The sequence below is a fragment of the Pithys albifrons genome, chromosome 12, assembly GCF_047495875.1.
Source record: "Pithys albifrons albifrons isolate INPA30051 chromosome 12, PitAlb_v1, whole genome shotgun sequence".
Lineage (NCBI taxonomy): Eukaryota > Metazoa > Chordata > Aves > Passeriformes > Thamnophilidae > Pithys > Pithys albifrons.
In genome coordinates this window covers 10,769,758-10,794,972 of record NC_092469.1, presented here as the reverse complement: position 1 = coordinate 10,794,972, position 25,215 = coordinate 10,769,758, and the positions used below count along the sequence as shown (strand labels likewise).

The 25,215-nt window shown below is 37.0% G+C and overlaps 1 protein-coding gene across 10 annotated transcripts in view; it reads right to left on the bottom strand.

The window, feature by feature from the left end:
• CHD9 (chromodomain helicase DNA binding protein 9) overlaps nucleotides 1-25,215 on the bottom strand; it is an 87,081-nt gene that overhangs the window by 4,695 nt on the left and 57,171 nt on the right. For 7 of the 10 annotated variants that reach the window (XM_071567516.1, XM_071567507.1, XM_071567508.1 and 4 more), the window contains 25 exons: nucleotides 24,401-24,544; nucleotides 23,604-23,859; nucleotides 22,657-22,867; nucleotides 20,447-20,642; nucleotides 19,520-19,687; nucleotides 18,759-18,938; nucleotides 17,389-17,499; nucleotides 16,533-16,729; nucleotides 15,564-15,763; nucleotides 14,935-15,094; nucleotides 13,900-13,989; nucleotides 13,033-13,136; nucleotides 12,796-12,913; nucleotides 12,059-12,116; nucleotides 11,661-11,703; nucleotides 11,303-11,522; nucleotides 10,983-11,185; nucleotides 9,840-10,748; nucleotides 7,558-7,721; nucleotides 6,320-6,592; nucleotides 5,338-5,506; nucleotides 4,167-4,306; nucleotides 3,414-3,635; nucleotides 2,486-2,614; nucleotides 405-509 (listed from right to left, as the gene is read on the bottom strand). In XM_071567516.1, the coding sequence (XP_071423617.1) occupies nucleotides 405-509; nucleotides 2,486-2,614; nucleotides 3,414-3,635; nucleotides 4,167-4,306; nucleotides 5,338-5,506; nucleotides 6,320-6,592; nucleotides 7,558-7,721; nucleotides 9,840-10,748; nucleotides 10,983-11,185; nucleotides 11,303-11,522; nucleotides 11,661-11,703; nucleotides 12,059-12,116; nucleotides 12,796-12,913; nucleotides 13,033-13,136; nucleotides 13,900-13,989; nucleotides 14,935-15,094; nucleotides 15,564-15,763; nucleotides 16,533-16,729; nucleotides 17,389-17,499; nucleotides 18,759-18,938; nucleotides 19,520-19,687; nucleotides 20,447-20,642; nucleotides 22,657-22,867; nucleotides 23,604-23,859; nucleotides 24,401-24,544 (4,770 nt within the window). The remainder of the gene's footprint in view (nucleotides 1-404; nucleotides 510-2,485; nucleotides 2,615-3,413; nucleotides 3,636-4,166; nucleotides 4,307-5,337; nucleotides 5,507-6,319; nucleotides 6,593-7,557; nucleotides 7,722-9,839; nucleotides 10,749-10,982; nucleotides 11,186-11,302; nucleotides 11,523-11,660; nucleotides 11,704-12,058; nucleotides 12,117-12,795; nucleotides 12,914-13,032; nucleotides 13,137-13,899; nucleotides 13,990-14,934; nucleotides 15,095-15,563; nucleotides 15,764-16,532; nucleotides 16,730-17,388; nucleotides 17,500-18,758; nucleotides 18,939-19,519; nucleotides 19,688-20,446; nucleotides 20,643-22,656; nucleotides 22,868-23,603; nucleotides 23,860-24,400; nucleotides 24,545-25,215) is intronic. The other 3 variants (XM_071567511.1, XM_071567512.1, XM_071567510.1) reach the window with 3 other exon arrangements.

Below are 25,215 nucleotides of genomic sequence, written 5' to 3'. Positions count from 1 at the left end.
TGGACATTGAAAATCATGCAATTTTTCTTCATAACTGCAACTTTGCTACTTTAAAAAAAGTATTCTTATTCTTAAATAATACCTGGGCTAATATCTTTCCTAAAAAAACATTAAGGCTGCATTTAAGACATGAAAGAGTCTCAGTATTTTAGCATCTTCAACAAAGTCTCTAATTTGGGGTTGCCAGCCACTGTTCCTCCCCTTCCTCCTACTCACAGCTGTGCCAGCAAACCATTTACCAAACTAGGCTGGCAGGAACAAAGCTGACGTTGACTCACGTTCCACATTTAATGTAACATCAGAAACTAAAAGCACACCTCTTGGCATGCCTTTTTTTCCTGATTGCCTTGTTTGCTTTTCAGATAAATTTCATGACATGGTTATCTTATTCTGTAAATACTCACAGACTGTTTTACAACTTCTCCCCATTCAGGAGCCACTCCATACTCTGGATTTTCTTTCAAGAACCTGCACAAATCCTTCAGAGGGGGGGCAAATGCACCTCCAACCTGAGAAGCAGAAGATAAAAATCAGCAAATTACTTCCCATTTTGTAAGAAAAGAGGCAACATTCATACCTGACACAGTTTCACTTTTGCCTTTTAAATAAAACAAAACAAATCAAGTCTCACGAGTATGATACATCTTTTGACTGATTCCTGGTGGTGTATGTGCATATTGTTTATTCTAAATCTACTAAATTCAAACTGATACTTCTCAACTTCAACACTTAACATTCCAACTCAAGTTTAGTATCAGTTTCTTTAGACATGCAATGAACAAAAGAGCAACCACATGAATAAAGAATAGTGGTCCAAGTATTACCAGGAAGGTTGTAAGTACAATCCTGTCAAACTTTTCCTTTACTCACTTTATCACTCCTATTCTATTATCTCAGTCAACTTCTAAAAATACTTCTCCTAAGAGTAGAAATCATGAAATTAGTTCTTGAGATTTTTTTCATGCAAAATAGACCAAGTTAAAACTGCTAAACAGTATATCATAATAAAATCATATAAGCAGGAAAGTAAGCTTTAAAATTCATCAGATATATTATTCAGATTCAAAAAGAAGAAATCAAAAAAGTTGCAGCTTTTGCTCAACTTTCTCTATAAACTGCAACTTAACCTCACATTTTCTGGGCTACTTTCGGTCCCCTCACCCCATGCTACTCAAAGTGTAACAGAACTAAAAACAAAGAATGAGTCTGGTGATGCAGAGAAGTTAGAGGAAAGTTATCAATGGGAAAACTGAGATTAATAAAGTAATCAAGTCTCAGCTGTGGTGTGGAAACATGAGAAAAAAAAGCCATCATGAAAACAGAGGTTTTCAGAGTAAAGCGAGATCAAATCTTTCACTCCTTGATCAGTAACTGAAGAGATTCCTCAGGGCACAGCTCGCTGAAGAGCAGCCAAGGATCCCAGTTTCAAGAAACTCACAGTCTCTGGTTCCTCTTCAGAGCTGCTGTCTCAATACACTGAGGAGATTAAAGACTCAAATACTGCTTCACTCCCCTACACAGATGGACAAAGCCTCTGATCTTAATACAGCAGCAGACAAAACAAATTTCCTGCTTCCCTTGCACCTGCTCTAACAAAAAGCAAAGCTACAAGTATCACAAGAAAAATTGTTCCTTATATGGATACAATACCTCAAAGATTCCCACTAGACTGCTGCTCTGGTGCTACACTGACAAAGACACCATCACACACATCTGAGCACATCTGTTCAGTAGACACCAGTGATGTTCTGCATGCTTCTCTTGAGTATTGCCTTCTGGCCTTCCTCATGGCCTACTCAAACGCATTATACTGTTCCCAAACTTGGATCACCTGTCCAAAAACTTCAACACCTGTTCTTAAATTTTCTACTGTTGGGTTTTTATGCATGAACTCCCCTTCTCCTTTTGTTCTCCTGTTACACTATTGTTTCACCTAGACATGTGACTGACAGCCAACACACACACTGACCATAAAGGTCACATGCCAGAGACAGCTGACAAAAGCAAAAGCAAAATAATGCAGTACACAGGATTTTTGCAATTCCAATGGACAAGTTTCTAGGCATGAAGTGCAACCAATATAATTTTAATCGTGTCAAAAATAGTAATGAGAAAATTCCACAAAATTGCCAACTTCTCACAACGTTGCCACTTTGATCAGAACAGCATATGTTTTAGTGGCCCTGCTTCTGTCTGACTCACTGTCACAAACGTACCACCATACCAAGTGTTCAGTTATATCTGAACATGAACCATGGGCTAAGCTTCTATCTGTATCTTGCGTATTTTCACAGCTGAAAACATTTACTGGAGAACTATAATTGACTTTCTTGCTCTGTGCCAAACTCTTTAAACAAAAACCTTTCACTTGTACATTCACACAGTTTTAGCAAGTGTAGTATATAGAGCTCTTCATTTGGGTAATGTTTCATTTGGGTAATGTTTCATTTGGGCAATATCAGAATGGGAACAGTTTCATGAATACCTTTCTGGCATTTCTTCTATTTATGAGCTGAACACGTTCTTCCCCAGTCAAACTATTAACATCCAGTTTATTTGGGTTTCGACAACGGTGTCTTTTTTGTTTGGGCCTCCCATCGTGCAGCTGCATCCTCTGTTATAAAGGAATTAAAAAGCCAATTATCTTTCTGAAATAACTTTTAAAAATGGTAAGATAACTGTGCATTCTCAAGTCAGGCATTCATTTGAAATCATCTTCAATTTCAGAAATATTTTAATAGCAATAGTACTTTACTAATCACAATGAGCAGCACAGTAAACAGTATCTTCTCTCTGATGCCTCTACCCATTGCTTTGTTTTACTCATTTTTCAGGTTTTAGCAGTGCTTTAACTGTCTGGAATGTTGCTGCTGTTTTGTATTAGAACATCTTTATGGACAAGTAAGGTTGTTATTCCAGACATCATACATGATTTTCTTACATTCTGCTCCACATCAACAAATCTCAGATTCAGAGGTAACAAAATGAGATGATCATACCCACACAAACATCAGTACCACAGCACTGTAATGAAGGTATGAGATAGATTCCACACTAAAGTCTTTAATCCTCTTGCACATCACTAAATATACTGGTACACATTTTCACCTCCCATCATCAGTATCATGGTAGTATGAGTTTTCTTATCCTAGGCTGTTTTTTAAAATCTTGTGTGAAATTAAACAAAGATTGAATGTCTTGGTTTAGTATTGCTTTTCTTGGCAATTACATTTTTGAGGAAAAACAAAGGGTTGCAAACTCAAATTGTAAAAGAAACGAACATTTTTCTTTTCCTAAACAAAACAGAAGAACAAAGAAGTAATTGTCTCTAATAATACAGAATACAAATCCAAATACAATTTATGAAAAATATTTTACTATTTAGCTAAAGTAGAACTGGAAGGAATACTCACAGGAATACAAGCTCCTGAATCTTCAACATATCCAGGATGTTCTTTAAGCCACCTTTCTAAATCCTTTCTTTTGGGGGCATCATCACCTGCAAGTCTTGTTCCATCTTTCAGGTTAATAACGGGAACTGGACTCTCTGCATCAAGCATTCCTTGAGGCTGTGTGTAAGTGAGTGCTGGGTTTATTCCTGCAGGAACCTGACAGGAGTTAATACCTGGATTAACCTGGAGAAATTAAAAACATTTGACTAAAATTCTCCACAGAAAACAATCCAACACAATTATTTCATGTATGACTCAAGGAAGGCCACAGTCCTGCAGCCCATGATGTACAGACTCAAGGACCTGGGCAGACTGCTCATGCCACAGGTCACTGTGCAACCTTCAAGTCACTGTGCAACCAGGGCCTGGCACAGATGTTACAGGAGAGGATGTCAGGAGTGTTAGTAGACCAAAACCAAAATTTTTAAGAACACATCGTTAATTAAAGTTCATAAAAACTAGAATTAAACTTGCATTTTACAAACAGTTATCAATATTGTACATATATATAAATTTAATAAAACTCCATTAGTTCTCATCTGTGCAGTCATAAACCATCAGTGAACAATTTCAGGAAAAAAACCCCAAACACAAAAGTTTTGAGCAATAAAGTTTTCTGTTGCTGGTTATGCTTAGTTAAGCTGGTTATGCTTAGTTAAGGCACAAACAGTAATGTGGATCTTACTTTTTTGAAACAAAATCAGGTTTACTTACATGGTTAGGCTGTTTATTTCTATTCATAAAGAGGACATCAACTCCCTCCACATTCTTCCTTCTCCCCCGTCTCTTTTTGACCACAGGCTGACTGTCAGCTATGACTCCATTGGCACTGGCTGTTAAGTGACTGGAAGTACCTAATAAATGATGCAATAAAACCAGCGTCAGATACTTGTTTATAAAACCAAACATGTCTGAACAAAAAAAGGAAATAAAACTACTTGAAATAGTGCAAGCACATATAATCTCTACATCTAATAGCTAAGACAAATTGCCTTTTGTTTTATGACTTAAAACAGTATGAATATCAGGCTCTGAAAAGCCATTCTGCTGTGGAAATTTCATTACTGCCTCCTCTACCCTCTCCAAATTAATCTGTACAGACATGAGAGCTGTGGAGAACTGCTGACATCACACACACAGAGGCAGACAACCCTAAATAAATGTTTAATAAGACCTTAATGGTATTTTGCAAAAGAACAAGAAAGTACAAAATGCAAGTGAAGGGTAGTAATTTTTTAAAAGGAAATGTTTTTATCCACGTCTGCATGCAATCCCAACAAATCACAGTCATTTAATCAGAAGCTGGCCTAAATCAAGCACCCAATTCTAATAATTTCAAGTATTTTAAACCAAATGTCAACTCCTTACCTTAGCCTCATTTATTTTTGTCATTGTATACCTACTGTTATTTTTTTACTGAAAATAAGCTGTAAGTTTTTGACTGTAAGGCAAAAATCGATTCTAGAATATTATCTTCTACTGTTTCCTTCCATGGGAGACAGGAAAGATTATGAAGAGTGCAAATTGGCACAGGCATAAATCTGGAACTCTTCATCTTTGCTTACACAGGAGCCACATGAAGTTCAGAGCTAAACTGATTATTTTCAGCGTACAGTGATGCACTTTATTAAAACCTTCTTTGGGGGGTGTTTATAATGTATAATGGCATCAGTCTAATAAATGAGTATTACAGTCACTGACACTGTGAGAGAATACTCCTGTGCTCCAAACTGGAGAGAGTCTCCACACCAGACAATTTCCCCAGACTGCAGCTTGGAACAGTAACATTGCAAACATCTCTCTCCATTGCCTAAACATGGAGATTAACAGAATGCAAAATATGAGATTTAATACTAACCCTTATGCCCTCTGATATTTTATGTACCTGATTTGGGAAGTGATTTTGGGAAGTTGACAAGGCTGGTTTCTGAAGCATTCTGGAGTTCCCGGAGCCGAGCCAGATATTGCTGTTGACCCAATGCACCTTCATCGCTTTCAAATGGCCTTTTCTGAGACAGTCCTTGCTTCTGAAAAGTCAATTTCAAACCACCTTCCTGTTAAATAAATGCTAGGGTTAGACGAGCCTCTTCTGAAGCAGAAATGACTACTTCATAATCAGGATTCTCACATTCAAACTGTTACTCCAGAAGAGTTGAGAAAGAATGAAAACACTGTATTAGACCCTAAAACAAGTCTTGTTTCTCCACATAAAATCTAAATCTGGACAGAAATTTCATCTCAACTGAAAAATCCAGACATTGATCAGCTGTCTACCTCCCAAATCCAGTCCTAAAAAGATGCCAAACCCAATTACAAGAGGAAACATTCATACAGTTTTATGCACTACAAACCTGTGTCAAATTACAGATAAGAAAAATGTTTGAAATTTCTAGCCTGCAATTAAATCAGGAAGTTTTCCTATAATCCTCTAAAAGGCCATGAAATAATAAAGTGCTTGCTGGATAGGATACACTGAAATGTTTAAAAAAACTGAGCAACAGAAATACCTTTTCATACTAACCAGATTTCTTAGGAACAGCATGAGGCTGTCTGAGGAAGCACCAGAATGGCAAAAATTCAGTTCAGAGAGAAAAATAACAATGATTTCTCCCAGTGGCTTATGCAAATAAAACAAAAAGCAAAAACAAAACAAGCAAAAAACCCCCAAAACACAAACACCACAAAAAAACCCTCCCCAAAAAACCAAACCCAAAACCCAAACACTCAGTGCCCAGAAGCAGCAGACCCAAATACCCACAAACAAGTGTGTGAAGGAAGTGAGAGTGAGAGCAGGCAGCCACTTGCAGGTAAAGCATGCCGCACACCGCAATCGCAACCAGGTCCTAGGGCAATAAAAATAAACATACGTCATTGATTTTCACTGTAAACTCCTTTTCTCGTACATGCTTCTTCACCTTTGACATCTGTGGCGACTGATCGAACTCTTCTTTAACACCTGCCAGAGGCGGTGTCGGTGCGCTGGGCTCGCTGTAATCGGCAGCTGCGCCGGAGCTGTCCAGCAGTTTGGTTGTGTAGAAAGATGCCACCGTGTTGCTGTCATAGCTCCTTCGGGCTGAGGGCCACTTCCCTTTCAGCACTGTTTGACAAATACTGTCAAGTCGATTAATCATAACTCGATCCTAAAAGCCAGAGAAGATGTTTTGTAAGAGCAATGCTCACCAACAACACTGTACATATTACATTTATGTATTACCTTTTAATTCTAAAAAATAAGAGAAATGACAACACTTTTATCACTGGACATGGACTTAGTAAGAGTTTCAAGTTCCTGGCATTGCACTGATGCCCTGTAAGTTTGTGAAAGCCACCTTTGTACTTAATTTCACTACCTACCTGTAAACAATATGCAATCTCTTTCAGTGGTACAGGGTCTGGGGCCTGCAAATGCTTGAGGGACATTATCTTACTGATTTTTAAAGGGAAGTTACCATAACCAACAAAGCAGAATCTGTGGGTCTGGCTTTGACTCATTGGTAGCTGGGTCTGAACCCATGAGCAGCACCACAACATACAGTACACAGCATTTATAAAAATCTACAGACTTTTATTCATGTCTCCTTTTAGCTTTTGAAACCACATTACTGCTCATTCCCATTCTGTAGACACCAAATACAGACAAGACTTCATATACCTCTGCAATACATATTTCTCAAGTCCCAGTAAACTCAGCTAAGTATACAAAGACTCCAGAAAATACTGGGGTGTCTGGTAATTTCAGTTCACAGTCAAATAAAACAAGCAAATGCTAGAAGTACAAGTTCTGTAAGCAAACACTTTTGCCAAGTTCAAGACCCTTCCCTGTATTTGATAAAAGTCCAATTTTTAATGTCATTTTTCCCAATGTGCCAAGCACCTGTGACATATAAGTTATGCTTACCTTTTCAAAATGAATATTCCAAAATTATGCAAAGCTGTGTTTGATTTAAATGCATGTTCCAGAAGCAAACATAACAACAGCTAAGAGCTACTGAAATTCAAGACCTACATCTATTTACTTTGCTTCATGATTTTAACATATGTAACTGAATACTAATGTCACAGCCCAACTTCCACTACTACTTTGGTTTTCAGAGTATAAACTTGCCTTTGGCCAGTAGGATGCAGCCAACATGTATCCACCTTGTAGGAGATAACCGGAATTTGGTGTCCCATTGTTCATCTGGAAACTGTCTTGTGTCTCATCTTGTGTGGTACTGAGAGAGGCCACACTCTCTTCATCATATGCTTTTATATGTGGAGTTCCTTCTGCTAAATAAAACCACCAAAATCATTTCATGTTGTAAAGAAGTTAAACACTCACTGTAAGAGTTCAGGTGAACAAAACACACAGAACAATGTTCAGAGAAAGTCCAAACACAAAGTTAAACTGAAGAATTAATCTACTGAGTTTTTCAGGATGATGGCTGATCCTTTTCTAGTCTTGCAAATTCCACACATATTCCTGCTAATATTTCAAAAGCTTAACATAACAAACATTTAGCTATTTAAAAACAGACATGCTCCAGAATAATCTAACAGACAGTCATCACATTAACATTTCCTTTGTAAGCCAACATTCAGTAACATATAGAATTAAATTGAAATCAAAACTGTCTATCACCAGAACATGGCAAATGCATTGGGCTAATACTTTAAAAGAACAGTCCATTTAATTTACTGGATGGAATGCTGGGTGTTCCAGGTCCTCAACATGTGTGCCCACATATTTCAATTGTTCAATTTTTTCCTAGTATCTTTCCAGTGTAGTGTCTCCTCTGACTTTCTTACATTTCTATCATCATTATTATTTTGCTTTTGACTCCATCAGACAACAATATTTCATTAAGACATGGGGAAATAGTCTAAAAGAAAAAAAAGTGTGGCCTGAAAAGGTCAATATTACATCACCAAAAGGAGTAAGAGGGACTGCTGTACAGAAATCGAACTCATCCTTAACAATAGTTATGTGTTCTGACAATCATATGATAGAATTCAGCATTTTCTTAAAGACACTTCAAATACGAAAAGTATGCCAAAGGCCCATAATAATTTGTACAACAAATGAAATAAAACCTGGGCTTACAATTAAAATGCAGATGAAATTAAGAGAACTTTCCAGCATTTACCAATCTCTTCAATACCAACTCGGAGCAAAATAAAAGTCTGACTGATTTATGAGATTCTGGAGTCTGAGGATGGCAACATTACATGCCTAAAGCAGACTGAGCTGGCACAAAACAAGCCTAATATTTGGACTTGTAGCACATGTTACAGTATCCACGATCTTGACCTAAATATTTATGTTATATAAACATTCCTTTGGTCTCACTGTTTTCATGTTTGCATAAAACTGTTTCCTCTCAAAATGTCCTTCTGCTGCTACAGGCAGCAGCATCTTAATCATTTTGTTTAAGTGCTTTTTAGTTGCTCAGTAATCATTTCCCCAGTAAATTAATTCTACATTTTTTATTTGTCATCTCCATGGACAAGAAGATCCATTTGATTAACACAATGCCTTTTCCTCTGAGGTATTGGAAAAAAACCAGATTCTCTACTTATGCTGTAATCCCACTGCCTGCCTTCATCTCCTTCCCTTCTCTATTACCATTTGCATTACACATTAGAGAAATCCTTTCACATTCTGAGGACACAGCATAGCAGAAAAAGTCAAGAATGTATTAAGTAATGATTGGTTTGTTTATTAAAAATTTTAAATCAATTATCAGAGCTTTTTGCTTCTACTTTGAAGCTTTTGGAAGTGTCTCAGTTTTACATGGTCCTACGCGCTGCAGTTGCCTCAGTCTTTTCTAAGCAGGTATCTATTTTTAGGTGGTTTTAGGTGTTTTGAAGATTTTCAGGGCAAGTATACTGCTTGGGCACATCCAGTTCACAATAAAAAGCAGCTGACATGACTCTAGAGCTTGGACAGAAGAAAACTTAAAAGTTTCACAGAAGCACAGTGAGGAAGCTACAAGGACAGGTGAGCAAGAGTGGAAAAAACAAAGGGGAAAACCAAAAGAATCTCTCTTTAGGAAGAAAAAGAAACAGCAGCAGGGAATACACACATGCAATATATTCCCAGAAAACACTGGCCATTTGATTCTCCTCCCACACGTGAACCATGTGAACAGCAACCTTGCTTAGGGAACCAGTCAATACATCCTAAGTGCCTTACCCAAAGCATTGATATGAAGAAAATGCAGTATTCCTGAAATTCTTCCCACACACTTGGAGGAATCAAGCAAATGTGTTAATACTTAAGTTTACTTTACCTTTATTCAAATTTTATTTTTGTGGGATTTAATATCCTTTTTTAGACATTTTTCTATTAAGAATAAACGTGTTCAGTTTAAGAGTTATACTGCAGAAGTAAGACTACACACATACCACGTTTTTGTGCCTCCTCTTCATCACTATCACTCTCTTCAGACGATGATGATGATGACGACGATGATGAGGAGGACGATGAGGAGGAGGATGAAGATGCTGAAGAACAAGATGAAGATGATGAAGAGCTAGAGCCAGATCGAGAGTGTGAACAAGATGACGAAGATGAAGAGGATGAAGATGATGACCTGGAAGAACAGGATGATCTATCTGAGTCAGAGTCTGAGTCAGAGCTAGAGTCAGATCCCCTTTTACTGACTCTCTGCTTTTTGGAAGCTGGGTTTGGAGCGAGAGGCTCTGTCCTTGCTGCCACCATGCGCCTGTCTGTTTCAGCCTTCACACTAGGTCTGTGGTCTGAAATTTGTATTGGTGTGCCATTTTTGGGACTCAGGGGTTCAGATTTCATTATTGTCTGTGTCTCCTCTGTAGACATAGATTCCTCTTCAGAAGACTGAGGATCTTCTTTCAGATTTTCATTTTTAGCTTTTGTGTCCTCAAAAGCATTCACTTTAGCATCTGACAGTCTTGACTGAGGTGTAAGAGGAGAAGCAGATAATGCCATCTGGTACTGATGCAAGAGTGGAGTAGAAGTCCTTGAGAGTGCCACTTTGTTTTGATTATAGTTCCTCTGGGCAGACATAAACGAGAGTTCAGGATCACGAAGAATATGATAATCTGTCCTGCTAACTCCATGTTTAGCAGCTCCAATAAGTAGATCCCAGTCATGAGTCCCACATTCCCACCAGACAGGTAAGTCTGGGTTTGGTTGGCATAGTTTTAGTCGTTCAAACAACTGCGGGTGTCTAAGAGCCTGTTCTCTCACTTTCCTCAGGAGTTCAATGCGATACAAGGTCCGAGAAGCACGTTCCTCTGTAATTGGCTGGATAAAAATGTTTGGGTCTACGAGCTCTGCATTAAAACAAAACAAAGGTGAGAACCTGGCAAAAATAACAACCCTCTGTAAATGAGTACAAGTAAATGGCTTTAATCAGTTAATAAATGTCTCCCCATTATAAGCTTTCAATTTGACTCTCAACAAGTTTCCTTAGTTCCCTCTCCCCCATTTTTATTTTGCAAGACATGAAAGAAAATCCTTTTCAAGGTAAGCACTGACAACACAAATTTAAAAACATATATACCCACCTTCTTTTGAGGGGAGCCGACAGACTCTCCTGCACATTGACATAAATGCATACAAGTACTTCTCCAAGCTCTCATCAGTTTTCTTATGTAGTCGAGCCATCGCCCTAAACTTGGTCCAGTCAAATCGTCCCCTTTCAGGATCAAACACCACTCCAAACGTGGACACAACTCTGTAAAAGTCAGCTTCTTCTCTTCTTGTCCACCTTGATCAGAAGCAAAAAAAAGTGAAATTCTGTTTTCTTCACTGTTTCACACATTATTATTTCTTCAGTATTTTTTTATATCTAATATAAAAAAGTGTATTTACATGCTACACATACCTTTGCTGTCTTTCAATCTTGGCAGCCATCTTTGGATTCAGTGCAGCTTCCTCATATGGAGGCTGCATCATACTCGTCTGTATGGGGAATGCTGGCTGGATCTGCTGGGCCTGCCTATTTTTACTCGTTCTCTGATAAGCTGTGATTAGGCGGCGAAGACGTGTGGTTAAGGCAGACTGAGTAGGCCAATAGATTTTGTCTCCTTCCATCATTTGTCCATCTACGTCAAAAGCAAGTCACAGGAAAAATAGAGAAGTTAATTGTTGCTGGTGCCTACGGTTCTACTCTAGGCAATCTAAATTTAAACAATTCAAACCACGAAAACAATTGGTTCAGATTTCAAGTTTTCTGTATTTACCTCCATCTGCTATTACTAGATCACCTGGGGATGAAACATCATCCTGTAGTAAAACAAAAGTGAAGCACAATTTAAAATACAGCCCTTTCCAGGGATTTAGGTTAAACTTACATCTTGCAGACAAGTTATGAATATGACAAAGGAGAAGAGGAACATATCGTTTGGACAAATATCTAACAAGGCATTCAACATAACTATACAACAATTCCCTCCCATTCTCACCCACCCAGACAATTGCAGAAACACACGGAGTAAGTTTTAACAATTTAGAGAACTAGAGAAAAAATGTAAAAATTTACTCAACAAGAAGGTGGAAGTATTACATTCTAGGGGAACATGTATTAAAGTGTCTAAGTGAATGAGTGTTAAAAGGAGCTATTAATAGGTGCCTACTATACCTCTATGTCATCTTTAAACAGTGCTGGTGCCGGTTTATATTCTGGATCTTCTACATCCCTGTTAAAATTTCAACAAAAAAGAAGTCATCTTAGTAATATTTTACAAGTCCTTACACTCTTTTAATTAAGCAAAACTGATTTAAATTTAGTGAGATACACTGTATTTAATTTTCTGTTTGAAACAAGGAAAATATTTCATGGCAGCTTTGGCTTGAATCTGGCTCCCCTCAATTCACTATCTCATTCTAAGATATTCTTTCTGACCACCAATGATAATCTCACTGATGATGCATTGAATAAAAGCAGTTCTCTTTCAGTAGTTATCAGTAATTCTCAAGTTGATCTACTGGGGTCACTGGTTAGCTACACAAAGCTAACAGACCAAGCTGACCAACCTGCAATCAAGTTAAATAGGTCTGTAGCACTCTGCCTTTGAACGTTTTTGCACTTCAGTGCCTGCCTATCCAATATTTCTGATACAGCAACACAAGGTAGCGCTCTTGTTAACAAGTTGCTGCATTCTTTTCTGTAACTGAAACCCTAAACTTCAATGGTTCTGTTACACTGTTCCTGACTCTTTTCTGCTCTCTGGGAGTAAAATCAAAGCAGCATTCTTCAAAACAATGACATCAAACTTGGAGAAAACCAGTTAGGAATAGAATAAACTACAGCATGTAAATTCAGACTTGCTTCCTCTTAGGCCCCAAAACATTCACACCCCCTCCAAGTGCTCATACCCGTCCATATAATCATTTGCTCTCTGCTCGGCAGCAACTGCTTTTTCATCTGGCTTGCCAACCCTTTCCAAGAAGCAAAGTGCTGGGTCTGCTCTGATAGTGTTGTATTTTTCATAACCTATAAAGGAAAAAAAGGTGGCAAAAATTCAACTTTGAGAGTAAACGATAAAAAAAATTTGAGTGTAGAGTGTTTTTATATGGGGAGTGGGGAAGTACATAGTCATCCATATTACTCACCATGTTTAAAAACTCCAATTAGAAGAGATTTATCTGCATCTGCATCCCACCACTCAGCAGGAACTTCAGAATGATCTGGCTCAGGGACCCAAACATCAATTTCACTAAAGGGAATCGCCAACAGCACACCAATATCAATAATATTCAGAGGAAGAAATAAATTTTTATATTCTTTGTATATTTCTCCTTTATGTTGGATTTTAAAATTCCCTCTTCAAGCCACAAATACAGCACAACCAGCAATACAGAACACCCAGACAGCTTGGTTTTTTGTATTTGACAGAGACCAGTAACAGGGAAACAATATGAAAGCAGAATCAGAATACAGTACTTTTCCTCTCAGTGAACTCAAAAACTCCCAGCAGTCTGCACTTGCATAACTTTGCAAACCCAGGATTATCTGCATTTAATAGCATGAGAGGGACTGTTCTTCCACAACCATTTCTGAAACAAATTACGACTTTCTATCCACCACAATCTCCCATAGCAGTGAGTTTAAGAATTCCCATACAATAATATTTGCATTAAAAAAAAACATTAGCAGAGTACACAGCACCTAACCAAAAGCATGCATAAAGTGACAGGAAAAACCTGCCAATTAGAATGTATAAAGTTCTATCTTCCACTTAACTTTGTCAGTCTATTTGACTTATATTATTTCACTTTACAAAGCTTGACTCATGAACAGAAATCAGGACTTCCTCATGTCAAGTTCATACAAAGTGTTCAGTAAACAAAAACCTGTTCCTCACAGCCTAAGGATACAAATATTAAGTTTTAACATTTCTTATTCAGGTCTAGGAAGGTTTCTGAATTTTCATCTGACATTTGAAATAAAGAAGCAAAAATACTCTCTCTATAGTTCACCTGGCATCAGTTCCATCAAACACCTTTTGGAATTCATTACCAATGACTTCTTGTTTTAAGTAATACAGCATTCTTACTCGAAGTAAGACCCTAAACAAAGAAAAAAGAGAAATAAAAATATTAGCACACTAATAGCTTTCAATCCTTATGGATGGTTTTGTTTTATCTTTTGTAATATCACAGAGATTTCAAGTCACATTCCTGAAATGTAATTCCTTCAGTGTTAAGGGGAGATAACCTCCAGTTCAGGACACCTAACGGCTTTTATTGCAATCACATTTACAACTTGTTTCATTGCAAAAGTTCTTTCAAATCCTTAAGACCAAGGTCAGTACAACACTCTTCACTTGCTTTATAAAACACTGCTAGGAACAAATTGCTATTTCCCTTTTCCTGCCTATAACTTGCCCTTAGAAAGGACTGAGTGGGCTGACAATCAACATCTTCCTCATCACCTTTCCATTCCTTCTCAGGCACAATTTGCTGCATGACCCCAATGGCTTCTCCATGCTTGACCTCAATTCTTGACTACAGCTGTATGAAGTGTCCAAGCACAATATGACATGTTTAGCTACAGAAAAATGATTTCTCAAGAACAAGCTCATGCATGGCCATGACTAATCTTTCAACAGCTGGTAACTGAGATCCTCAGAAGCCTGGAAAACATGCCAGGAAAACAGCATGTAAGATTGAGGGGCAACAACTTTAGTGCTTTAATTTTCTTTGCTAAGCACTCCCACTCCTTAGTTCTTTGGCTGCTGCAAGGTATCCCAAACATGCTTGCAAGAGATCTCTCTCTCACTAGACAAACACATAGTTTCTTTAAAAACTGTAACAGAATTATTTTATGTGTGAAATCATCCATTCACCTCCTAATATGCTGCAATCTTGATTAATCTAATCAAGCTAACATCATTAAAACTTGTATCTTTGTAGTGCCACAAGTGTTTTAAAGTCTAAGACAATGAGAAATAAGAAGAAAAAAATCATCTTTAAAAAAAAAATTGAAAGATTCATAATTCAGCTACTGCTTACTTGTTGCAATGGTGTTTTATGTGCTTTTTGTATCCTTCATCTTGCAAGAGATGTTCTGGATTGTATTTTCGAAGCCATTCTGCTTTGTGTATGTCAAAAGTGCTAGCCTGGGTCTTCACTTTTTTTCCTTTTCTTCCTCTAGGCACAGGGGCTGATAAGCCTATATAATGTAAAATATTAAAGGTATAGGTACAGATGCCCATGATACTTATAGTTCCTATATCCTATACCAGTATTGTGACCTGCAGTGCAGAAAAAACATCAGCATCATAGTCTCTTTGCTGCTCAGAGCACCTCTGAGTACATATCACCAGCTAAGGACAAGGCAGGAGAGGGGCAAAGAAAAAAGAATTGTGTTGTCTGTCCCCTATTAAGAAAAACATGGTCTTACGAACTGAACTGAACCGAAAGCTTACACAGACTATACCAATGCATTTTGGTAAGGCATCAAACCCAAAGCAAAGCAGAAATGACACTTCTTCACCCATCAGTTGAATTGTGTATCTGAAATAAATTCCATTTATTTCAAGTAGGATGCATTCAAAGAGGGTTTTTAGCTGTTTTTATCCCAGTACCACAAGCATACATATGTAAAGATATTTAACTGCAGAAACACGTCAAGTCCTTACCAAGGTGATTCTGTAACTCTCGTGTTTGCCCATCCTCTGTTGGGGTAATGAGATCCCATATAAAACTTTTTATTTTCTCATCCCCTCTGTAGTGAACAAGACAATAGGCCAACAGGGCTCGGCAAATTATCTCCACATCCTGTTCATTCAGCTGCCTCTTGAAGCGACCATGGGACAGAATTTCTCTCCATCGACCCCACCTAGTGCAAAGTGAAATACAAATCAGCACTTGGAAGTGAAACACTGGGGCAGCCTGCAGACTAACAAAAGGGAATTTCTCTGTAAAATACTTAGCTTTCAACCTTTTTCCTTCAGCTTAAGTTACTCAGTGGAAATAAGAAACCAACATTTGCAACAAAACTCCATCTGTTTAACACTCCATTTTAAACAAAAAGTGCCTGTTTACAAAATACACAAATGACTGTTTTAGACTGCTAAGACACAAAACTGATGGGAACTCATATTGAAGTTATTTTTCTTATAAGATGGGTGAGAGAAGACCTAGGATTTGATTTCCAAATCAACACGTCTGATTTCAGTACACTTAAAATAACTGGTTATGTTTTCAGTTCCTATTTATGCCTCATAGAAGTGCAAGAGATTCTGCAATTATGAAAATCAAGTTACCTACTGAACCTTTCTTTCAGATACTTTTTATTTAAAGAGTTTTGAGCCTGCCTGCAGCACTTACTGTGGTGATTTTCAGGAAGATTCCTGCAGTGCCCATGTTAAATGTTATAATCTCATTGGAAGAAAGATTTTCACTTTTCTTCATTAATGTTTCCTTAATTGCAAATTGCCAGAAAGATTTACACAAGGTGCATGATAAATTCCATTTCTCAATACATTCTCTATATATACACCAGGTTATTGACAATATACAGTTAAAAGCTATATATACCATTTAGTACATGGAAAAAAAGCATTTTTTAAAAACCTTCTAGAATGAAGAAAGATGTACAACCATACCCATAGACCAGCAAGTTCTTTTCCACCCGAAAGCACTCGGTTCTTCCATATCCGTTGGAACGGTCACAAGGCCTGCGGAGTTTTGGCTTCTCTTCACTCTCAGATTCCACCTCAGACAACTCAGCCAGTTCATCTTTTGTGGCACTGAAGGGCCGTGTTTGCTTCCTGATTCTTGGGGTATCAATAACCAGGCTGTTCTGCAAAATTTCAAACGAACCTCATGAGAGAAGCAGTAAATTTTTCTACAGTAGATGCTTCAGTTCAGAAACAGTTCTTATGTCATTTTAACAGCTGCTTTGTAAAGATATCACAGTGAACACTCATAAGGCAAGTAAAAAATTTTGCGCTATTTAAGGCAATAAAAAATGAGTTTCTCACCATAATTCCAGTATACTAGTCATAAACAACACTGAATGTCTCATCTGAGCTGAAGACTTACACAGACTACACTATGATTAAAAACGGGCACGGAAACCTTTCTGAAGCCACGGAAATGTCTTCAAGTATAGGACACAACTTCCAGTATTATAAAATTTATATAGGTCTTAGTTTTGCAGATTCCAGCCCAGGATTTACAGACAGAGAAACAGGGCAGTCAGAATAATTCCACACTTTCAATCATTTCCAGGTCTTTGACAAAAATCAAAGACCTTCAAAATTTTTGGGGGCAGCAGGGAAATAGGAAGTACTAAAGCTATCACCAGGTCAATTGTCCCTGCACAAATCATCCAGCACAAAAAGTCTGATTGGTTGAAACATTAATCAAAAAGCATCAGAAATCCTACACCTGCTAGTTCAGAATTCAATTGCAAGCACTTACGTGGAAAAACACACATTAAAAAAGAAAAGTACTTACTCTACCACTGATGGCATCAATATCTATTTCTGCTTTTTTGGCCCATTTCTGCCAGAAGTTGGGATCATCCAGTGAAATATCAGTCCTGTTTCCAGATGCAACAAAACTAGCCTGTAACAAATAAAACTAAATCTTACCAACAGCACACATCAAAATGTACAGTTTGCCTCAGTGCTTTGAAGACTGCATGACCTTATTTCACCAAAAATCTCCCAAGCAGCTGTTAAGACTTTAGAAGTTACTTTGACTGCAAAGCAACTCAAAAAGTTCTCCTCCCCCTTAATTTTTAAAAATCAGATCCATAATGTATCAGAAAAATCTAATGAACTTTTATGCACCATCAGGAGAGAAGAACATTAAGCAGCAAGATTCTTCTGCTTCTAAGTCTGAATCTAAATTACTCAAATGGAAGAAAAAAGAATCTTTTGAAGAGGCTTATCAGCATTTGGGGATTTCATCTCATGCAAAAGTACTCGCTTGAGGGAAATTTCAAAGGGGTGTTTAAGCTGCCAACAATCAAAGCTTGAGTGCATGGAATGAGCTTAATTTCAGAAGGCATTTAAAAAACCCTGATACACTGCATTTGGGAAAAGAGTAAATATATATAAAAATTTCTAACTCTTCTGATAAAAAGACAGTGATGATGATATTTTGAAGTCTAGTTCTCACTTAAGCCATAATCAGCAAGATATAAGAAAGTCTAAATAAACATATAAATAAATACTATTTATAAATATTACTATTAAGAATATAAATGTCTATTTATTATATTTTAAAAGCTTTCATTTTGCTTTGCCTTTTTTTTTCCTTTTGGAATTGTCACAACCACATTCATGAAGTGCCCACGCTCCAACTCAGTTATACTGCTTGGTATTTTACACTCTCAGCCCCCTTCCCATGTACATATATGCACTCTCCACCCTCTGCTATTTTAGGAGGCTTCCAATTCTTACCAAAAAAGCTCAAGATTCAAACTATTTCCTCTGTCAGGCATTTTTAGAATAAGCCTACACAAATTAAGAATATTTAATCTTATTAATTATTGTCATAATAAATTCTCCCCTACTCTTAAAGCACCCGAATACAAATGGATTTATGAACAAACTTGTTCAAACATTCGTGGCAGCACATATCCATTACTCATCTTTGCTCTTTGCATCTGGCATTTACACAATCTGTATGTGCAAATCTGACTTCGCTATGGGCATGTTTAACATAAATACGCAGATGCAAGAACCCAAAAAACATACCTAACACACCCTCCCCATTAAACAAAAGTAAACATAACTCAAAAAAACACGGCATAAGTTCTACAACACGCAGTTACATTTACAGCCTATACTGCCACAGAACAACCTGCTGTTCTGCACCTTGGCAAATGTGGAGCCTCTTCCTTCTGATTCAATTGTGATAGTTTTAGTACGACGCTGTAGGATCTGGTCAATGTCTTCCTCACAGAATTTAGAGCCTTCATCTTCTTCATCCATAATGGCACCATATGCACCTCTCCGAAGCAAGTCTTCTATTTCTTTTTTGGAGAGTTGTTGAATCTGAGCAAATAAAATCGGGTTTAGACAGCCAAGAAAAAAAAAATCTCCAAGTCTTTTCTGTTTCTCTTTCCATTTCCTATGTTTCTGCAACCCAACTGTGCCTTATGATTTATAAACTGAAATGTAGATTATTAAAAGCTAAGAGAAAAGTCTAGCTGACAGTTGAAATAATTTATTATGTGGTTACAGAGCACATTTTTACCAGTGTGTCTCTTTTGTTTTGGCTATTCTCAGTATCATGATGATCATGTTTAAAAAAAATTACCTATTCATACTAGACATGAATCTCACCTTAAAATAACACATTATATTAATATTAGAAAATACAAGGAACTAAAGAGCTCCTTGGTTTAATTCTGACATAGCCTACCTTGGACCTTAAGAGGCAAGAAATGTGAAAGATTTATCAGACTAACTGACTACATTTAAAATTATGCCAGCTACACTGCTAGCCCACATCAGAAAAGAGAATGGAGATGCAAATGACAGAAATAAAAAATGGTAGCTTCTGTAATTGGAAGTAATTCCTGTAAGATTCCAAAAGCAAAAGGAAGGTTATTTCAGGAAATATATCTACATACACCACCAACACTGTTTTCTCTTCCACTCATACTCTGCAGGACAGCCTTATCCAGTCCCAGTTTCAGACTTGCTCTGTCAAACATCTCTCTCTCGTAGGAGTTGCGTGTTATCAGTCTGTAGACCTTCACTGCTTTGTTCTGGCCAATTCTGTGACATCGGGCTTGAGCCTTTGGAAGGAAGAGAGAATGGCAGCAAGAATTTAGACTTATCTAGGAATACAATAGTATTCTTTTAAAGATCTTTCTGCTGTAGGACAATCAGAAAAACAAGAGCACAAACTCAAGAGGAGTGAATACTCATTTGAGTAAATGGAAGCTACCAGGCATTTTCCACATTGTGAAGAGTTTTCTGAAAAGAGTATAGCAAGTAAAATGAAGATAAATTTTCTTTGCTCAATGCTCCTGAGTGATATTTCCCTTGCAGTAACACCAGGTAAAAAGAAATGCTAACTCATAAATTATCTGATCTCCAGATACAAATGGTAAAGGAGTTGAGAATTGACTCAATTTCAGCATCTAATTCCTAGACTTGATTAATTCACTCTTTCTTAATACATATTAATCCTTTTCTACATATTATGCTTTAGTTGAACACCTATATTTACATAAACTGTGTTAGTCACTACATGTAAAAATAGCCCCCAGTTTCAGAGTGTCACCAAATCTTACGGGGTTTATCAACTCACTGATTTTACCTGTGTTTTATTTTTCAAGACTGATGAGTTTGAAAGAAAAAGTCAGAACACAACCAAATGAACCCTCTCATACCCCAGTAGAAAGTATTCATCAAAAACCTTTTAACACATACCTTAAAAACCCTGAACATTTTAAAATCATGTATGTTCAAAGACAATATTCAAAGTGATGAAATTTTCATCTGTCAGGTTGGACTTCTCAGGCCTCACTATCATGCTCAAAGGAATTTACCTGCAGATCATTTTGAGGGTTCCAGTCAGAATCAAAAATTATACATGTGTCTGCTGCAGTCAAGTTAATGCCCAAACCCCCTGCCCTGGTGCACAGAAGGAAGACAAAGCGATCAGAGTCTGGTTTGCTGAACCGGTCAATGGCAGCTTGTCTGAGATTGCCTCGTACTCGCCCATCAATTCGCTCATACAAGTACCTGCAAATTGCCAGACAAACACACACAAATTATTACATTTTTTTTTATAATTTAAAGTGTGATTAGAACAGATGGCTGCTTGCATGTTTATTCTTTACAGTGAACAAAAGTGATACAAACTAACTTTGATTATCAGTGGGTAACATAACCAAGAATCACGTTTGAACTTGCATATCTGTAGTACTGATACACATCTGCAAGTCCAAACACTGAGCATTTTAAAGACAAGTTCTTCTGGACTTTATCCACTAAGACAAGCACCTGATTATAAATAACAAAAACCCATGTATTATCATGGCACTTTGTTGCATTAAAACACACCATAACCTGAATTCCTATGTGGACACTCAAGTTTTTCACATGCTATTACCCTTGGATCCCTGCCTAGCATCACAGAAGCAGGACAGTGGACTCTTGCATTATACACCAATTTGTCTGAACACATTAGGAGTAACCGAGCAATCTGCAGAAAGCAGAACTTGGTGAGCTGTCATTGGACAACCTGCATTTTAATTCTATAAGGATTAAGAGAAATGAAACAAAAATGACACAACAGCACCTCTAACAGTCTTTACCCAAGTCATTGTAGACTAAACTCGGCAAATTTAAAAGCCTGAAGTAAAAGTATCATTTGTAACATCCAATAATTAGCAAGACTCCTTTGAAACTTGTCAGATAAATTAAAATGCTTAAAAAGGGAGCAAATACTTCTGTATGCTGCAAACTCAGTAAGATGCTGAATGTGTATCTGGTAGTCAGAAAGTCTCACAACCACTTTTCTTCTAATCAGCTATAAAATGGCACAGCAGATAATCCACAGGACCACAGGCATGTTGGCAGGCAGCCACCTCCTACAGTCCTGAATTCTGTCAAGCACTAAGTCCAATCACATGAGCACTATCACATTTCTAATCAAATGGCAGCTTCTATGGATTTCTAAAGATTCTACCTGTAATATCATTGATTAGCTCAAATGTCAAAACATTACCAAAAATGCAGTATTTTTATACTGATTTAAGTACTACTATGAAGTTAAAATTGATCTTTTAAGATAAAACAAACTGTTGAGGTCTCAGTTCAAACAGATAGCTTTAATATAAAACTATCACAAAGAGAGGTATTAAAATAATCTAACATTGAATATAGTATCTAGTATCCACTACAAAAAGGCTTGACATTATTAATAATTTTTGTTTTTCAACATGCTGTGTTACTATGGTATAGTTCACTGACAATTGCACACTTCAAAGCAATATGGACATTCCAACAAATGAAATAGTAAAACAACGAGAATTATGCCTTTTTATAGGTTTTCAGGTTGACACAGCAACTACCAGTTCTACCAAGTTTAAAGTTTAAGGCTTTATGCATTCTAGCCACATGCTCAAAGAAGCATTTTGCTACCATGGAGTCCACAGTATCACCCAAAGGTGCTACTCTATGGGATGGCAAAAGCCAACCTAAGGAGCTGGTTTACAGCTGGCAGTTCAGTTCTGCAGCAAAACTCAAAGCAGGCATAATTTGGGAAAGATAGGGAGAACATTTGTACTTTTACATTAATAAAAAACAAACCTCCAGTTGTTTACCATTTTGTACTTGTTGGAAGTCAGGAGCTGCAACTTGGACCCTTTCGTGTCCAAGTTCAACACCATGTAAATAAAGAACATATTCAATGCTTCCTGGGGTTTGGACAAGCAATGTTGGGCTTGAACTTGGTTTCTGACAGAAAATGTATGAACAGTACATACATAATTGAATGTTTAATGGAAAAAGCAACACACCGAAGGCACATGGTTTACTCAACAACCTCTCTCTAGTTTTTCTAAGAGGTTTTTAATTGGTTGGTGAATAAATAATCAGAGACCACATCACAGAACACAAGCCACACACTGATTAGCAAAATAGAAAACAAAACTTCCAGCTTTGGTGTGTTCCTATCACTGATCCTGCACTAACAACAGATATGCCCACTGAGATCACTACACTACGGGACACAGAACATGAAACATCTTACCTTTTATGTATAAGGTAATCCTCCAAAATATCAAGGCAACGCACCATTTGAGAGAAGATAAGGACCTTGTGGCCTCCTGCTTTCATTTTTGGAAGAAGCTTATCAATAAGAACCAATTTACCAGCAGACTGTATCATTGCTTGCAGGTGGAAGTCAGGAGCACTTGGGCTGTATGTTTCTTTAAACTCTCCAAGGATCTTCTCTTCAGCACCTATTAAAGAATATGGTTACCAAAATCAATGCTTGTACCCTAAATACCCTCCATTAGTCACTGATGGAGAAAGAACATAGTTCTGGATGGTTCTAAAGCCTAAGCAAGAACAGTTATTTCTATAGGCTTTGAAAATAAGTCTTAATTTTTAAGCAGACCACCACAGAAAAAAACACCCAGAAGGAGGTGAACCCCCCTCCTCCAAACTGCACAAACTGAAATACTTATTCTCAAGTATTGTGTAAGAAAAACCCACGAAAAACCCACAAGTTCTGCTGTCTTTTTGTTATTTTAAATGGGAAAAGAGTCTCTAAAAAACCCAATATTTTGAACACTTCTGAAATCACAGCCAAAACCTTAGGAGCTTCAAGTGTATATTCTTGCAAGTCAGGAAAAACACCAGTTAGTTCTAAGTGAGACAAGCAATGAAGACTGACAGAGATCACATCACTTGCAAGAAGCATTAATCTAAAAAGTCAGACCTAAAAGTTTTCTTCATACTGCTTTTAAAGACATGTACCATTTCCATGGGATAATTGCTCCTAAATGCTCTGTGAAACACTACAAACAAGTTCACATTTCAAGCAACTTTGCCTTATATCTATCAAATAAATGTTTCTACGTAATCCAATCCTTGGTAAGTCAGATGAAAACACTACAGAATCAGTACAGAAGTTCTTACATATTTTGAATAAAAGTAAAATAATAGTGAAAAAGTCAGTCCTTATGTATTTACCTTTGATCAGATAAGGGTGATTACAACACTTTCTGAGTTCCATCATAGTGTTAACCAGATTGGGTACATTTGCTTGCCCTGCTCCTTTGGATAAGAAAGCAAAATTCTTCTCCAAAATAGCTCGGTAATATTTCTTCTGGATGTTAGTTAGTTCTACTTCAATTATAGTTTCCTCCTTAGGAGCCAGCTTTTTTTCTACATCTTCCTTTAATCTCCTGAGCATCATGGGTTTCAGGATTGCTTGTAGTTTCTGAACCTAAATGAAACACAACAGTTTGTATCAACATGAAAATGTAATAATGTAGTTCTAGTAATAGTAATAGTTTTAACCCTGAGAAAATCTGAAGGATTGACAGGAAATTTTTCAACTACATGTCACTATTTTTTTTTCTCTCGACTAATATGAAAAATTTTCCAGATGGGATTAGCCTTATTTTTAACCCCAAACTGCTACAGAATTTTTTACTCCGAAACAACAAAAAAGTACCTTTAACATTTATCTGCAAAAACTTTCTACAAAGTCAGAATACTCCATTTCTATTATTCTCAGTATTTACTTCCAAAATTTGTAAAAAAAAAAGTAAAAATAATTAATTAACATCCAATATCTTACTTAATTTATTTCTACTGTCCAGACAGCTTAGAGAAATTATATGGCAAAAGAACTCACAGGTGATTGTGGGAGACTGAACAGTAGGGTGGGGGACAGTAACAGTTACTATCTGGTTACTATCTACAACAAAAATATTTCCTTCAAGGAAGCCACTGAAACACTAAAACTCAAAATGAAGTTATACCTGTTCCTCTGTTTTAAGGTCTCCAAATTCTTGCATGAATGTAGACTCAGCAGGAAAACGCAGTGGTTCGAGAAAATGAAGGAGGCTGAATAATTCCTCTACTGTGTTCTGCAGTGGGGTACCTGTCAACAGCACTTTATGCTCCTGCAAGAGGAAACAAAATTTACATAACTTTATCCGCAAGCACATTTGCAAAAATGTTTGTGTTAAGTCTGAGCATCACAAGCCACTTCTGAGTGCCACTAAGTACAGAGGTTATACAGATAAAGAGATTAATGAAAAACCACCAGTAAGTATTTTCTACCAACTTTCTTTAAAATTCTCTTTCTACATCTGTAATTAAAAAATGACTGAACACTTCAACTCTGCCTGTAATATTCTCACATTTATAGTCCTCCCTCTCTACAGTGTGGGAAATATACACTAAGTCTGCATCACAAAGAATTAAGATGACTTCTGAGAACATGGAGGAAAGCAATAATGAAGTAATAAAAAAAAAGGCCAAACTACTCATGGTGCATCTTGTAGTAATGCACCAAAAGCCTTAAGATACATGGCAGTATATACTTTTAAAAATCTTGCGCTGTATCAAATAAAATCTTAACCACAGAACTAGACAAGTCTGTTTAAAAGTTCTACTACTTGCTTGTTTTTATGGTTAAATGACTTGCTTAAAATACTTTCTAGTTTTTAAACATTATTTACTGCACAAAACATTGCATAAAAACTAAAGCAAATTTTAGATAAAAATTTCATCCCAATCAAAACAAACAATAGAATAGTATCATCAGAAAGAGATTGTGACAACAGTTAGA